The sequence below is a fragment of the Hylobates moloch genome, unplaced genomic scaffold (genome assembly GCF_009828535.3).
Source record: "Hylobates moloch isolate HMO894 unplaced genomic scaffold, HMol_V3 SCAFFOLD_5, whole genome shotgun sequence".
Lineage (NCBI taxonomy): Eukaryota > Metazoa > Chordata > Mammalia > Primates > Hylobatidae > Hylobates > Hylobates moloch.
In genome coordinates this window covers 100,255,517-100,268,324 of record NW_026652280.1, presented here as the reverse complement: position 1 = coordinate 100,268,324, position 12,808 = coordinate 100,255,517, and the positions used below count along the sequence as shown (strand labels likewise).

Sequence of the window (12,808 nt, the reverse complement as noted above, 5' to 3'; positions counted from 1 at the left end):
TCCAAAGGGCTTTCACTGCGTGTGTCTTGGAATCCTTGACCCAGTTCCGAGGACTGGAGAGGGGATAGGTAGGTCTCTAATCTCCTTCCCCACTTCTCAGAGCAGAAGGATTAAAAGGCCCAGAGCTCAGGCCTAGGCTTCCTCTGAGGCGGAAGAGACAGGCAGCACCTCTCTTCTCTCACCAGAACCTTGTGTCCAAGGAGGTCCTTCAGGAGACCTGGGATGAGTGGTGCTTCCCCAAAACAGACTCATGGACATTAGACATCATCAGAATGGGGCAAGAGGGCAAAGAAGAAAACAGCCTCATACCAGTGAGTCACTCAGCAGAGACCCAGCATCCCTTGACCTCCACTCTCGTCCCATCTCTCCTCCTGGAACTCCCGCACATTATCCCCCAACTCGGGGTCCCAGCCTCCACCACCTCTCTGGTATAGCGCCTCCTGCCCCCCAGCCCAGCCCTTGCCTTTTCTATCCCTTACACCCGTACCACTTCTTCAGGCTCCCTCATCCTCCTCCAGGGTCCCCTAATTTCCCACTGTTTCACATGCCAGGTTCCCCCAGCCTCTATCCACCTGCAAGCCCTGAATCCTAATGAGCCCCATCCCAGGCAGAAGAGTGGGCTATTGAGCTACCCTGTCCCCCTCTTAGCGGTGCAGAGGCTCCTGAGCTGGGGGCTGCCAGTCTGCTGTAGCCAGTTCCTGTGGCGCCAGCCGGGCGAGTTTCCTGTCACTGCTTTCCTGCTGGGGGCAGGCGCTGGGGGGCTCCTGGCCATAGGTGAGTGTGGAAGCAGAAAGTCTGGGGTGGGCAGAGGCTGGACCAGGGCTAGGACCCATCTTTTGGCCTTTGGCTTGACCTTGTGCCCTTAGGTCTCTTTCAGCTCCTGGTGAACCCCATGAACATCTATGAAGAACAGAAGATGATGTTTTTGTACAGCTTGGTGGGTTAGTGCTGGGCAAAAGCCAGGAACACTCAAGCGGCCTGTGGAACACAGCGCCATCCTGCATGCCCAGGAAGGAGTCGGGACTTGTTTCTTCTGTACCCAAACATCCCCTGTGGCTTCAGCCTCCTCCTGGGCTTTAGGGGGAGGTCCAGAGGGAAGAGGCCGCCAATTTAAGAAGGAAGACACCGTCCTTGCCCTGAGGGAGTCTCTCCATTCCGAGGGACTCCCCATCACCCACATGATATAGTCCAACCCCATAACCCTTCATAACTCTCATCTCTCCTGACCTGTCTGACCTTGTTTTCTGATCCTCCTAAGAAATTCAATTCATTCATTCATTCATTCATTCAGCACTTACTGAGAATCTGCTGAGGATTTAGCAGTAAACAAGGATGACAAGCATCCAGCCATTTTGCTGTGGTTTTGTTTGTATGTTTTTGTTTTCGTTCTGAGACGCAGTCTTGCTCTGTCGCCCAGGCTGGAGTGCAGTGGCTCAATCTCAGCTCACTGCAACCTCCACCTCCCAGGTTCAAGCCCTTCTCCTGCTCAGCCTCCCGAGTAGCTGGGATTACAGGCGCCCGTCACCATGCCTGGCTAATTTTTGTATTTTTAGTAGAGACGGGGTTTCTGTATTTTGGCCAGGCAGGTCTCAAACTTCTGACCTCAAAAGATCTACCTGCCTCAGCCTCCCAAAGTGCTGGGATTACAGGTGTGAGCCACCGTGCCCAGCCCAGTTTAGATAATTTAACAGCTCAGTAGCTTCGAGAAGGACTCAGGTTCCTTCTGTCTTTTCTCTGCCATCTTCAGTCTATTGACCACTCTCTTTAGGTCACAAGATAGCTGCAGCAACTCTGGCATCACATCTTCATACAACAATGTCAAAGATCAGAAAAAAAAAAAGAGGAAGAAACAGGCCAGGCACGATGGCTCATGCCTGTAATCCCAGCACTTCGGGAGGCTGAGGCAGGTGGATCACTTGAGGTCAGGAGTTTGAGACCAGCCTGGCCAACATGGTGAAACCCTGTCTCCACTAAAAATACAAAAATTAGCCGGATGTGGTGGTGCACACCTGTAGTCCCAGCTTCACGGGAGGCTGAGGCAGGAGGATTGCTTGAACCCAGGAGGCAGAGATTGCAGTGAGTGGAGATCGTGCCACTGCACTCCAGCCTGGGAGACAAGAGCGAAAGGCCGTCCTGAAAAAAAAAAAGAAAAGAATAGAAGTTCAATCCCAGGCCCAACTTCACTGTCTTGGGCTGTGTGATTTGAGGCCAGGGAAAAAGGAAAATGACCTAGGTGACAGAGTGAGACTCTGTCTCAAAAAAAAAAAAAAAGGAAGAAACATCCTTTCCTCATATCCCTTTTTAGGAACAAGGGAAACTTGCCTATAATCCCTGCAGTAGACTTCCTCACATCTCTGGTCAGAACTGCGTGCAACACATGCCCTTTCCTGAACCTGTCCCAGGCAAGGGAAACAGAATTAGCATTTCATCACCTGTTTATTGAATTAATCCTGCTGGATACCAACAGGAGACTACTTTTTCTCTGACCCACTGTATTCAAACGTTTTTTTTCCATTGATAATCTTTCACACAGCCCGTTAGATTTCTGGTTATATTTCTTTAGAAGACCTAGTCCTACTTCAACAATTAAGACTTATTTTTAGGGGTTAAAGAGGTCCAGTCCACTCTACATCAAACTTTTAACCTCATTCATTCTCAAGCATCTTCCCTCCTTATCTTGCCCTCCCCATACCTTGGGCCCCCAGCTCAGGCCTGCTCCCTAGCATGGGGTCCTGCAATGGAGAAGGGGCATGGCCTGCTCTTTCCCTTTTTTCCTCTACTTCCTTCCCTTTCTGGTTCTTCTGATGTCAGAAGGGAGATTAGAAGAATTAGAGGAAAAGGAACAAAAGTCCTAAGTCACTAATGCTGTTATAATTCCACTGTGGATGCCTGCGTGTAGCAGGCACTCACACCCTGGCTGTCCCAGTAGGCCTGATTATTGTCTCCTAGGAGGCTGTGTGTTGACCTCGGCAATGCCCAGTTTCCTGCAGAGGCCAGTTCTTTTTGGCTGACCTCGAGGGAAGCCCCCCTTCAGGGGCACCCACAGCCTCTTGCTTTTTGGATCCCTCCCTCCAGCAGGCTGGGAGTGCACACATCCGTGCCCTGCCAGGCAGAGAAAGCAGGGCACTTTCCTTTTTGTGGAGAATGGGGTCTCGCTATATTGCCTAGGCAGGTCTCAAACCCCTGGGCTCAAGCTATCCTCCCACCTCTGCCTCCCTAAGAGCTGGGATTACAGGTGTGAGCCACCACGCCCCGTCAAAAGCAGGGCACCTTATGGCTGCCTCTCTCCTGCCCTGATGAGAAGCAGATACCAGTCTCCATGCTTGTGTGCCCCCATTGTCCAGGGGAGGTCTACAGAGGCATTACAGAGGCTGAGCTCTCCCAGGAGCTCTCCCTCCACTCTGTGCTCCGGTGGCAGCCCTGGAGTGACCTCATGAGGCTCTGCACTCAGCAGGAGTCTAGTCTACAGAGACCAGGCAGGTTCCCCTTCCTGCAACGCCAGTCCCTGAAGCCTCTTGGACTCCTGGAGTCTCTCACTTGACATGTGACACCCATCCTCTCCACAGACTCTCCCTCTCTGCCTGCCCATTCCAACCACTTTTCTCCCCTTCCAGGAAATCCACATTGTCGGTCTTTTTTTTTTTTTTTTTTTAAGACAGAGTCTTGCTCTGTCCCCCAGGCTGGAGTGCAGTGGCACAATCTCAGCTCACTGCAACCTCCGCCTCCCGGGTTCAAGCAATTCTCCTGCCTCAACCTCCTGAGTAGCTGGGACTATAGGCACCTGCCACCATGCCTGGCTAAATTTTATATTTTTAGTTGAGACAGCCATGTTGGCCAGGCTGGTCTCGAACTCCTGACCTCAAGTGATCCACCCACCTTGGCCTCCCAAAGTGCTGGTATTATAGGCATGGGCCACCATGCCTGGCCCATATTGCTGTTCTTTTTATATAGATGGGGTGGGATAGAGGAGTGATTTTTGCTCAAGTTTTGCTGTTTTGGTGAGCCCAAAGAAGATACCCGTAGCTCCATGGGGCTCTCATTAGAACATAGGGCCACTATTTGTCAACTATTGGCCTCAGCTCGAGTCTTTGGCCAGAAGGCCAAGACCACAGAACTAGTCCCTTTCAATGTCCTGTTCTACCATGATTGGTTTAGGCAGATCCAGATTTATCCCTCAGGGGCTGGGGCAGGGCCAGGCTATTACCCTTGCAAAAAACCCAAGTTGTGTTAGCAAGGAAGAAGGCAGAAAAAAAACCGTGGGGTGGCACCCGACAGGGTTTGCCACAAACCTGTATGACTAGGTGGAGCCAGCCATGTGAAGAACAGGGAGAGGAGTGTTCCTGGCAGGGGGAACAGCTAGGGCAAAGACCAGAGAGGAGGAATGAGCTTGGCTTGTCCAAGGAGCAGCAATGAGGTCTGTGTGGGTAGACATGGTGAGTGAAGGGCTGCATAGCATGAGATCAGGAGGCAGGCAGGAGCCAGATCACAAGCTAGGTAGACCATGTTAGGGAGTTCAGATTTTATACCAAATGTGGTAGAAAGCCGCCGAATGGTTTGAAGCAGGGAAGGGACATGATCCGATTTATGCTTTTGCAAGATCACTCTGGCTGCCTTGTAAAAACTGAAGTGTAAGGTAGTAAGAGAGGACATAGGGAGACTCATCAGGTTATAGTCCCAGTAAGAGATGATGGGGACTCTACCACGACAGTGGAGATGGAGGAAGTGTAAGGATTTGGGATTTGCTTTGGCGATCATTCGGTGAACATTCCATCAACACACGAATCTTCTAGCTCCCCCGACCAGCTTATACTGTTCCTTTGGCCTGGAATGCCATCTGCACCTCCTAACAACACTTACTCACCTTCCAGGCCCAGCTGACACATCCTCTCTTTGTCCAGCCTTCTCAGCCCCACCCCTCCCTAAAGAAATACGTACTCCCTCCTCGGCTCCCACAGCGCTCTATAAGCACCTCCCTTGTGCACTTAGCACATCGTGTTGTAGTCATTTGTTTACTCATCTGTCTCTTTCTCTGGATTATGAGCTTCCAGAAGTTCACTGTCTCCTTGCAGAGACCACAGGGAGACACATGTGAAACTGCTAAAACATACCAGGTGGTACGTGACTAAGGGCTAAAATTAGAGGCAGGGACTGCGAGTGCTGTAGGTGTCTGAGTACTGGGAGTACTGAGGTGGGCTCTGATCTCTATTCTGACCACTCTGAGCATGAGCGCCTGTTTCCAGAGTTTTTCTCTTGCTCTCTCTGCTCCCTCAGCACCTAGGGTCAGTGTCACTGTAGCCCGGAAAACCTTGGCTTCCTTCCCTAACACAAACACACACAAGTCAATCATTTGTGGCTTTTTAAGTTCTAGCCATCCCTCTATGCCCTTCCAGAGACTGGCACATAGCTCAACTCTGTGAGTGGCTGCTGAATGAATGAATGAGTGGCCTGGCAGGTCTATCAGAGTCAGTGTAAATGGGGATAAGGGCAGGATGGTGGTGGTTCCAGAATGGGGTGATGCAGGTGGGTGCGCTGGTAAACATGAGGAAGGGAGGCAGCTTCCTCACTTTGCCTCACCACCTCTTGGGCTCTCCTGACAGGCTTGGGGGCCATGGGCTGGGGGACCTCCCCTCACATCCGCTGTGCCAGCCTCCTACTAGTACCCAAGATGCTGGGCAAGGAAGGCAGACTCTTTGTCCTGGGATACGCCTTGGCTGCCATCTATGTGGGTGAGTATGTGGGGGCCAGTGAGTTACACTGAAGCAGTGACCCTGGGTGGGCCATCCAATGGGAGCCAGGCCAGGTGAAGGAGAAAAGACAGGGGTGTCATCCCAGCTGCTCTAACTCGCTGTGTGTCCCTGAGGGAGCTCCTCCCCATATCTGGGCCTCCTCAGTTTATAAGAGTGAAAACATTGGCCAGGCACGGTGGTTCATGCCCGTAATCCCAGCACTTTGGTAGGCTGAGGTGGGTGGATCACCTGAGGTCAGGAGTTCAAGATCAGCCATGGTGAAACCCCATCTCTACTAAAAATGCAAAAATTAGCCAGGAGTGGTGGTGCACACCTATAGTCCCAGCTATTCCGGAGGCTGAGACAGGATAATCGCTTGAACCTGGGAGGCGGAGCCTGCAGTGAGCCGAGATTGTGCCATTGCGCTCCAGCCTGGGTGACAGAGCAAGACTCCGTCTCAAAAAAAAAAAAAAAAAAAGGCCAGGCACAGTGGCTCACCTGTAATCCCAGCACTGTGGGAGGCCGAGGCGGGCAGATCACGAGGTCAGGAGTTCAAGACCAGCCTGACCAACATGCTGAAACCCCGTCTCTACTAAAAATACCAAAAAAATTAGCTAGACATGGTGGCACGTGCCTGTAATCCCAGCTGCTCAAGAGGCTGAGGCAGGAGAATCGCTTGAGCCCAGGAGGCGGAAGTTGCAATGAGCAGAGATCGAGCCACTGCACTCCAGCCTGGGCAACAGAGGGAGGCTCTCAAAAAAAAAACAAACAAAAAAAAACACAGTGAAAAAAATCAAGGGTTGAACAAGATGACCTTTCATAGGCTTCTCGGCCCCACCACTGTATAGTTGTAGGCGATGGGCACTATGTGCAGAGGGGAGCTGAGCGGGTTTGAGAAAGTGCTGGTTATACAGGGAGGTGACCCACCAGGGCCTCTTTCTCCAGGGCCAGTAGCCAATCTGCGGCACAATCTCAACGACGTGATTGCATCGCTGGGCTGCACCGTGGAGCTGCAGATCAACAACACCCGTGCAGCTTGGCGCATCTCCACAGCCCCCTTACGGGCCGTGTTCAAGGACCTGCTGGTTAGGAATCTGCACAGGCAGGGCCTGGGGGGTCCCTCTCCCTGGGGCCGAGTTAACTTGAGCTGGGAGTTGTCACCCTGGATTTACAGTTTCCCAGTGGGGATACTACTGGCATTTTTTGCAGAACTATTCCCAGACATTGCAGAATGTGCCCTGGTCCTGGGACATTAAATGCCAGGAGAGCCCTTGAGTCACTGGGACATGCTCTGTACACATTTCCTAATACCTGAGTGGTCAGTACTCTGGACAGCTGAACTAGAATATCTAGGAAATTTGGGAGCTTTTGCCTTGAGTAGCTCAGAAGTTTCGAAGACAAGAAGATTCAAGAATTGGGTATTGGAGGGCTGGAGACTGGGGGGTTGGGAGAATTGGAGAGTTGGGGAGATGGGGGCTGAGGGGTTTGGAAGTTGGGGGCATTCAGATGGCATAATGATCTCAGAGACTAGTGGTGAAGGGTAAGGTCTAAGGACCTGGGGGACCACTGACCAGGAAGGGTCTGGGATGGGAGGACTGAGGAAGAGCTGAGAGTCTGGGAGGTACGCAGAGCCAGGACATGTGGTATCAGACAAGGCAGCTGGTGCGGGGGTTCCCAAGGGCAATGGACAGCCGGGAATTTGAAGTGAGAGGCTGTGTCTCAGGGCCTAGGCTCCCTGCCGGCCAGGGGTGAGAGCCCAAAGCTTGGCTACTGGGGGAAGACAGGCCCTCAGGCAGCAGAAGCTCTAAAGCCCCAGCCCTCACCCTTTCCTCCCTCCACCTCCAATCCCAGAGTAGCAAAGAATTGCTGAGAGCAGAGACTCGGAACATCTCCGCCACTTTTGAGGACCTGGATGCCCAGGTGAATAGTGAGATGGGCTACACCCCTGAGGATGCCGTGGACTCAGGGGAGACAGCCCAGGGCAGGGAGGCCCGCCAAGCCCCAGCCTCCAGACTCCACCTGTCGACACAGAAGATGTATGAGCTGAAGACCAAGCTGCGTTGTTCCTGTGAGGGGTATCCCTGGGGAGTGGAGGGTGGGGTAGGATGTGGGGCCAGCGTTGTGGATTAAGATGTGGGAACCTCAGACACCCTTGCTCCTTCCTACAGATGTGGTGAACCAGGCCATACTCAGCTGCCGTCGTTGGTTTGACCACAAGCATGAACAGTGCATGAAGCACATCTGGGTCCCACTCCTCACCCACCTGCTCTGCCTGCCTATGAAGTTCAAGTTCTTCTGTGGCATTGCCAAGGGTCTGCACAGTTGCAAAGGGGTGGGGAGCATCAGGAGTAGGAAGCTGAGTCCTTGGGACCCACTGGTAGGCAACAGGCAGGAAAGCAACAGATGAGGAGGGTTTTGGCCCTGAGGCCACAGCATCCTTAGAGCCCAGTCCATCTGCTGAATAGCCCTGTGACCCAGGGTGAGTTACAGCAAAGCTCTGAGCTGTGGCTCTTCATCTGAAAGATGGGCATGGGCAGAATAACAGTAGTTCTTGCATTAATTTTTTTTTTTTTTGAGAGGGGTGTTTCACTCTTGTCACCCAGACTGGAGTGCAGTGGCGTGATCTCGGCTCACTGCAACCTCTGCCTCCCAAGTTCAAGCGATTCTCCTGCCTCAGCCTCCCGAGTAGCTGGGATTACAGGTGGCCGCCACCATGCTCAGCTAATTTTTGTATATTTAGTAGAGATGGGGTTTCACCACATTGACCAAGCTGGTCTTGAACTCTTGTTTTGTTTTGTTTTGTTTTGTTTTGTTTTGTTTTGTTTGAGACGGAGTCTTGCTCTGTCCCCCAGGCTGGAGGCTGGAGTGCAGTGGCGTGATCTCGGCTCACTGCAAGCTCCGCCTCCCGGGTTCACGCCATTCTCCTGCCTCAGCCTCCCGAGTAGCTGGGACTACAGGCGCCTGCCAACACGCCCGGCTAATTTTTTGTATTTTTAGTAGAGACGGGGTTTCACCGTGTTAGCCAGGATGGTCTCGATCTCCTGACCTCGTGATCCGCCCGCCTCAGCCTCCCAAAGTGCTGGGATTACAGGCTTGAGCCACCGTGCCCGGCCTGGTCTTGAACTCTTAACCTCAGGTGATCCACCCACCTCAGCCTCCCAAAGTGCTGGGATTACAGGTGTGAGCCATTGCACCCAGCCACATTAAGGGCTTTTAAGGATTTATGGGGCTAACGTATGTGAAGGCAGTGGCAGAGCTGGCACACAGAGGAGCTGCTCTGTAAACGCTGGCTCTCCTTACTGATGTTTGTTATAGTTGAGGATAGATGGACAAAAATGGGGGAACTCGGGTCTGGTTCCTGGAGGGCAGGATCCAAAGAGAGCGGAGAGGGGAAGACTCAGTGTTGGTGTGGTAGCAAGCCATGGGCAGAGAGACAAAAAAGCAGGATGAGGAGGAACACAGGAGGACAGGCAGGCCAGGCCTGCACCTGGAGGACAGGCCCGGGGAGGCCCCTGACCCCGCCCACTGTCCACCAGTGATGGAGGTTTGGTGCCGCAATCGCATCCCAGTGGAAGGCAACTTTGGGCAGACCTACGACTCCCTCAACCAGTCTATTCATGGCCTGGATGGGGAATTTTCAGCCAATATTGACTTCAAGGTAGAAGGCAAGGGCGAGGGTTGGTGGGGGGTAGATAGGGAGTGGGAGGAGGGCATGAGGGAATAGGGCTAGAGGAAGGACAAGTGAGAGGGCACAGGAAAGAGGTGACCAGGGGTGAGGGAGGGGGACAAGGAGGGGAATGTCGCTGGTGTTGAGGGGGCCCTTTGTTTCCCATCTCCACCCCTGAACACCTGAGATGGGCAGGGGAAGGGAAAGGTGGTGAGGAGGGGACAGTGCCAAGCCTGTGGTTTGTGCAGACTTGGCCTGGGGCAGGAGCTATCAGCCAGATATGAGATGATGTCAGCTGATGTAGGTGCAGGGGAGCAAGACTGTGTCCAGGAGGGTGGTGAGCAGAAGGAAGTGACAACTCCTGGAGGTCCTGGGAGGGCCCCGGGGACACAAGTGGGGTACTGGGGGACAGACGTCATGAAGAGGCGGGACCTGGGTCTGGCGAGGTGGCCGCAGGCTGAGTTTGCTCATGTGCCCTCCACCAGGAAGAGAAGCAGGCTGGGGTGCTGGGGCTCAACACGAGCTGGGAGCGCGTGAGCACCGAGGTGCGGGACTACGTGCACCACCAGGAGGCCCGGCTGGAGTGGGCCCTAGGGCTGCTGCACGTGCTGCTCTCCTGCACTTTCCTGCTGGTCCTACACGCGTGAGCCATGGCCCCCACCCCAGCAGCCCCTCCTCTGCCCCAGACTGGAGCCCTGGCCCTGAAGGAGGCTGTAAGGATGGAACCCTAGCGCCTATCCCCACCTCTGAATCTGAATATTATTTACCTTTGTCTTTGTTTACACAAAGTTAAAGGAAATGTGGACATTTTGTCAGAAGAACATTACCCATGTTCCCACTGCCTTAAAAGGCCAACCATCTTCATTCATCCACCTCCTTCCAGGCTTTATCCCAATACTGATTTTTTTTTTTTTTACATTTAGCTTTGACTTTTGATTTTTTCTTGCCCTTCATATTCCCCTTGGCTCTGACTTTGTGCCATTTTTATCTTTCCATTTTGCTTTCATTTTCTCCTGCCTGCTGCGTTGGCAGTGACTTTCCCTCCATTTAGAACAAAGTCCTTAACCCCACCCAGCCCAGTGTCCAGCTGGGCTGCCCCGGGCCTTGCTCTGCTCCAGCTCCCCTGCTGGTCTCTGGACCCTCTATTTCCCATCCTGACTCCCAAACACCTGAGATGGGCAGGGCTTGGGTGAGGGCTGCCACAGGGCTGTTGCTCTGTCTGCCCCTATGTGGCGGGCCTAGAGTGACTGCAAGTGAGTGGGTATGCGTGTATCTAGGGCCCGATGGGAAGACAAAGATGAAGCAGCTCTATTCCTGCCCTCAATAAGCTCATGATTGCTAGGCATGGCAGCTCACTCCTGTAATCCCAACATTTTGGGAAGCCGAGGTGGGAGGATGGCTTGAGTTGAGGTGTTTGAGACCAGCCTGGGTAACACAGTGAGACCTCATCTCTACAAAAAATGAACAAAATTAGCCAGGTGTGGGGTACATGCCTGTAGTCCCAGCTACTTGGGAGGCTGAGGCAGGAGAATCACTGGGAGGTCGAGGCTGCAGTGAGCTGTGATTGTGCCACTGCATTCTGCATTCCAGCCTGGTGTCAGAGTGAGAGCTGGTGTCAAAAAAAAAATAAATAAATAAAAGCTAATGATCTAGTTGGGATCATGAGACACCCACAAGACAGAGATGGTTCAAGGGCCATTCTGTGGATTGGCTTTTGAGACGTATATGGGAGCTGAGAAGGTGCCCCTTGGAAGGGTCATAACTGGGCTCCAAATGGCTGCAGATGGGGAGCGGTGGTCAAGGAAAGAAGGGTGTCCCTTGGGTAAGGCTTCTGGCATCTGTGGGGTGCAGAGGGCAGAGGCTGGCCTGGAGGACTGAAGTGGGCATGACCAGAATAGTCTGGAAAGCCCTGCAGGAAGACCTGGAACTGGCGGTGGTGGCAAGATGGCCTCAGGAAGTCTGGAGGGAGGGAGGCCAGGTTGGGTCGGAGGTTAGGGAGCCTGGCCCGGGTAGAGCATGGCAGGAAGATGGCTTGAGATGGAGGGGGAAGGGGAAAGGTGCAGCGAGGCTCAGAGCCAGCTTGTGGAGGGAAGGAAGGAGGCACAGAGTCAAAAGCTACTTCCAGGCTTTCAAGCTGGGTGAGGTCATGCACTGAAAGGACAGCTGGCGGGAGGGCAGGCCCTGGCTCAGGAAGCCCAGGCACCACCTCTATGAGCCTCTCCACAAGAGGGCACTCACAGTATGTCTTTGCACTTACAGTAGTTTTAAAGGCAAAGATGTGGATTTTTACAGGGCCCCAGAAGCAATAGTACTGAAACTAATGTTTCACACTTTACAGAGTTTGTTTAATGTACTTTTACAGTTTTAAACACATTTGCAATAATTAACATTTTTTCCTTAGCAAACTGAAGCATTATGTAGGGCTTTGAGAAATACATGGGGGATAGCTATATATGTAGGCATACACCCATGCACACGTGCACTGTGCTTAAGGGTAGCCAGAGAGGGCCAGGGTGTACTGGGGAGGATGGAGATGGTGGTCTGGGATGAGTTTTGCCCCAGCACACCTCCAGGAGATATGCTGCAGGCAAAGTCAAGAGGCAGGAACTTGTGAGTCACAGTGGATTAGGTGATTCCTGAAACCTCAAGGAGTTTCCCCCTCTCTGTGACTCTGCTCGATATTCATCCTGCAAGATGCATGCCTGTCCCTACCTCAGATGCACACATGCAACTCCCTCCCAGACAGGCCAGCCATGCCCTCCTCTGAGCCCCCACCTCATCCCCTACTCACTTCTGCTATGTCTCACCCGTCGTGTAGGGAGATGTCTCCCTCTACACAATTGGAAGGCAGGGACAGAGTCTTCTCCTTGTTATCACCATCACCTAGCAGTGCCCAGGACATAGATGGTGCTCAATGAATGCTGGCTGGTTGGTTGAATGACTGTGCCTCAAGGAAGCCTGTGTTTGGGGATAGCTGAGGAGAACCTGGAGGAGATGGAGACATCCCTGCCCATCCACCCACAGGTCTTTCTCCTACATGGACAGCTATAACCATGACATTCGTTTTGACAACATCTACATCAGCACCTACTTCTGCCAGATTGACGACCGCAGGAAGAAGCTGGTGAGTGGGCGCAGCACTGCCTGGGGATGCCTTGCTGCTGTGTGACCTGTGTGGGTTCATGCTCCAGGAAGGCAGAGGGGAAAGGGCAGAGGGCCCTTGGGCTTCCTAACTGTGTGGACATTTGTTTTCCAGGGCAAACGGACTCTGCTGCCACTCCGCAAAGCTGAGGAGAAAACCGTCATCTTCCCTTGCAAGCCCACCATCCAGGCCTCAGAAATGAGCAATGTGGTGAGGACGGCATGGGGAGCGGACTCCTGGGTACAAAGACAGGCCTGAAGGTGAGGGTAGAGG

General features: G+C 53.0%; 1 protein-coding gene and 1 long non-coding RNA gene across 2 annotated transcripts in view; one reads left to right on the top strand and one right to left on the bottom strand.

Moving 5' to 3' along the window:
- Positions 1-101: 101 nt before the first annotated feature.
- Positions 102-12,808, top strand: part of DCST1 (DC-STAMP domain containing 1) — a 17,351-nt gene continuing 4,644 nt past the window's right edge. The window contains exons 1-11 of the mRNA XM_032154374.2: positions 102-311; positions 649-774; positions 867-941; positions 5,598-5,726; positions 6,672-6,811; positions 7,578-7,794; positions 7,895-8,038; positions 9,263-9,384; positions 9,879-10,036; positions 12,418-12,517; positions 12,650-12,745. Coding sequence (XP_032010265.1) covers positions 251-311; positions 649-774; positions 867-941; positions 5,598-5,726; positions 6,672-6,811; positions 7,578-7,794; positions 7,895-8,038; positions 9,263-9,384; positions 9,879-10,036; positions 12,418-12,517; positions 12,650-12,745 — 1,368 coding nt within the window. The 5' untranslated portion in view covers positions 102-250. The remainder of the gene's footprint in view (positions 312-648; positions 775-866; positions 942-5,597; positions 5,727-6,671; positions 6,812-7,577; positions 7,795-7,894; positions 8,039-9,262; positions 9,385-9,878; positions 10,037-12,417; positions 12,518-12,649; positions 12,746-12,808) is intronic.
- The window catches only part of LOC116469339 (uncharacterized), an 18,803-nt gene continuing 17,711 nt past the window's right edge, over positions 11,717-12,808 (bottom strand). Inside the window, exons 3-4 of the long non-coding RNA XR_004248249.1 lie at positions 12,485-12,680; positions 11,717-12,378 (exon numbers count right to left, since the gene is read on the bottom strand). This is a non-coding gene — a long non-coding RNA (uncharacterized LOC116469339). The remainder of the gene's footprint in view (positions 12,379-12,484; positions 12,681-12,808) is intronic.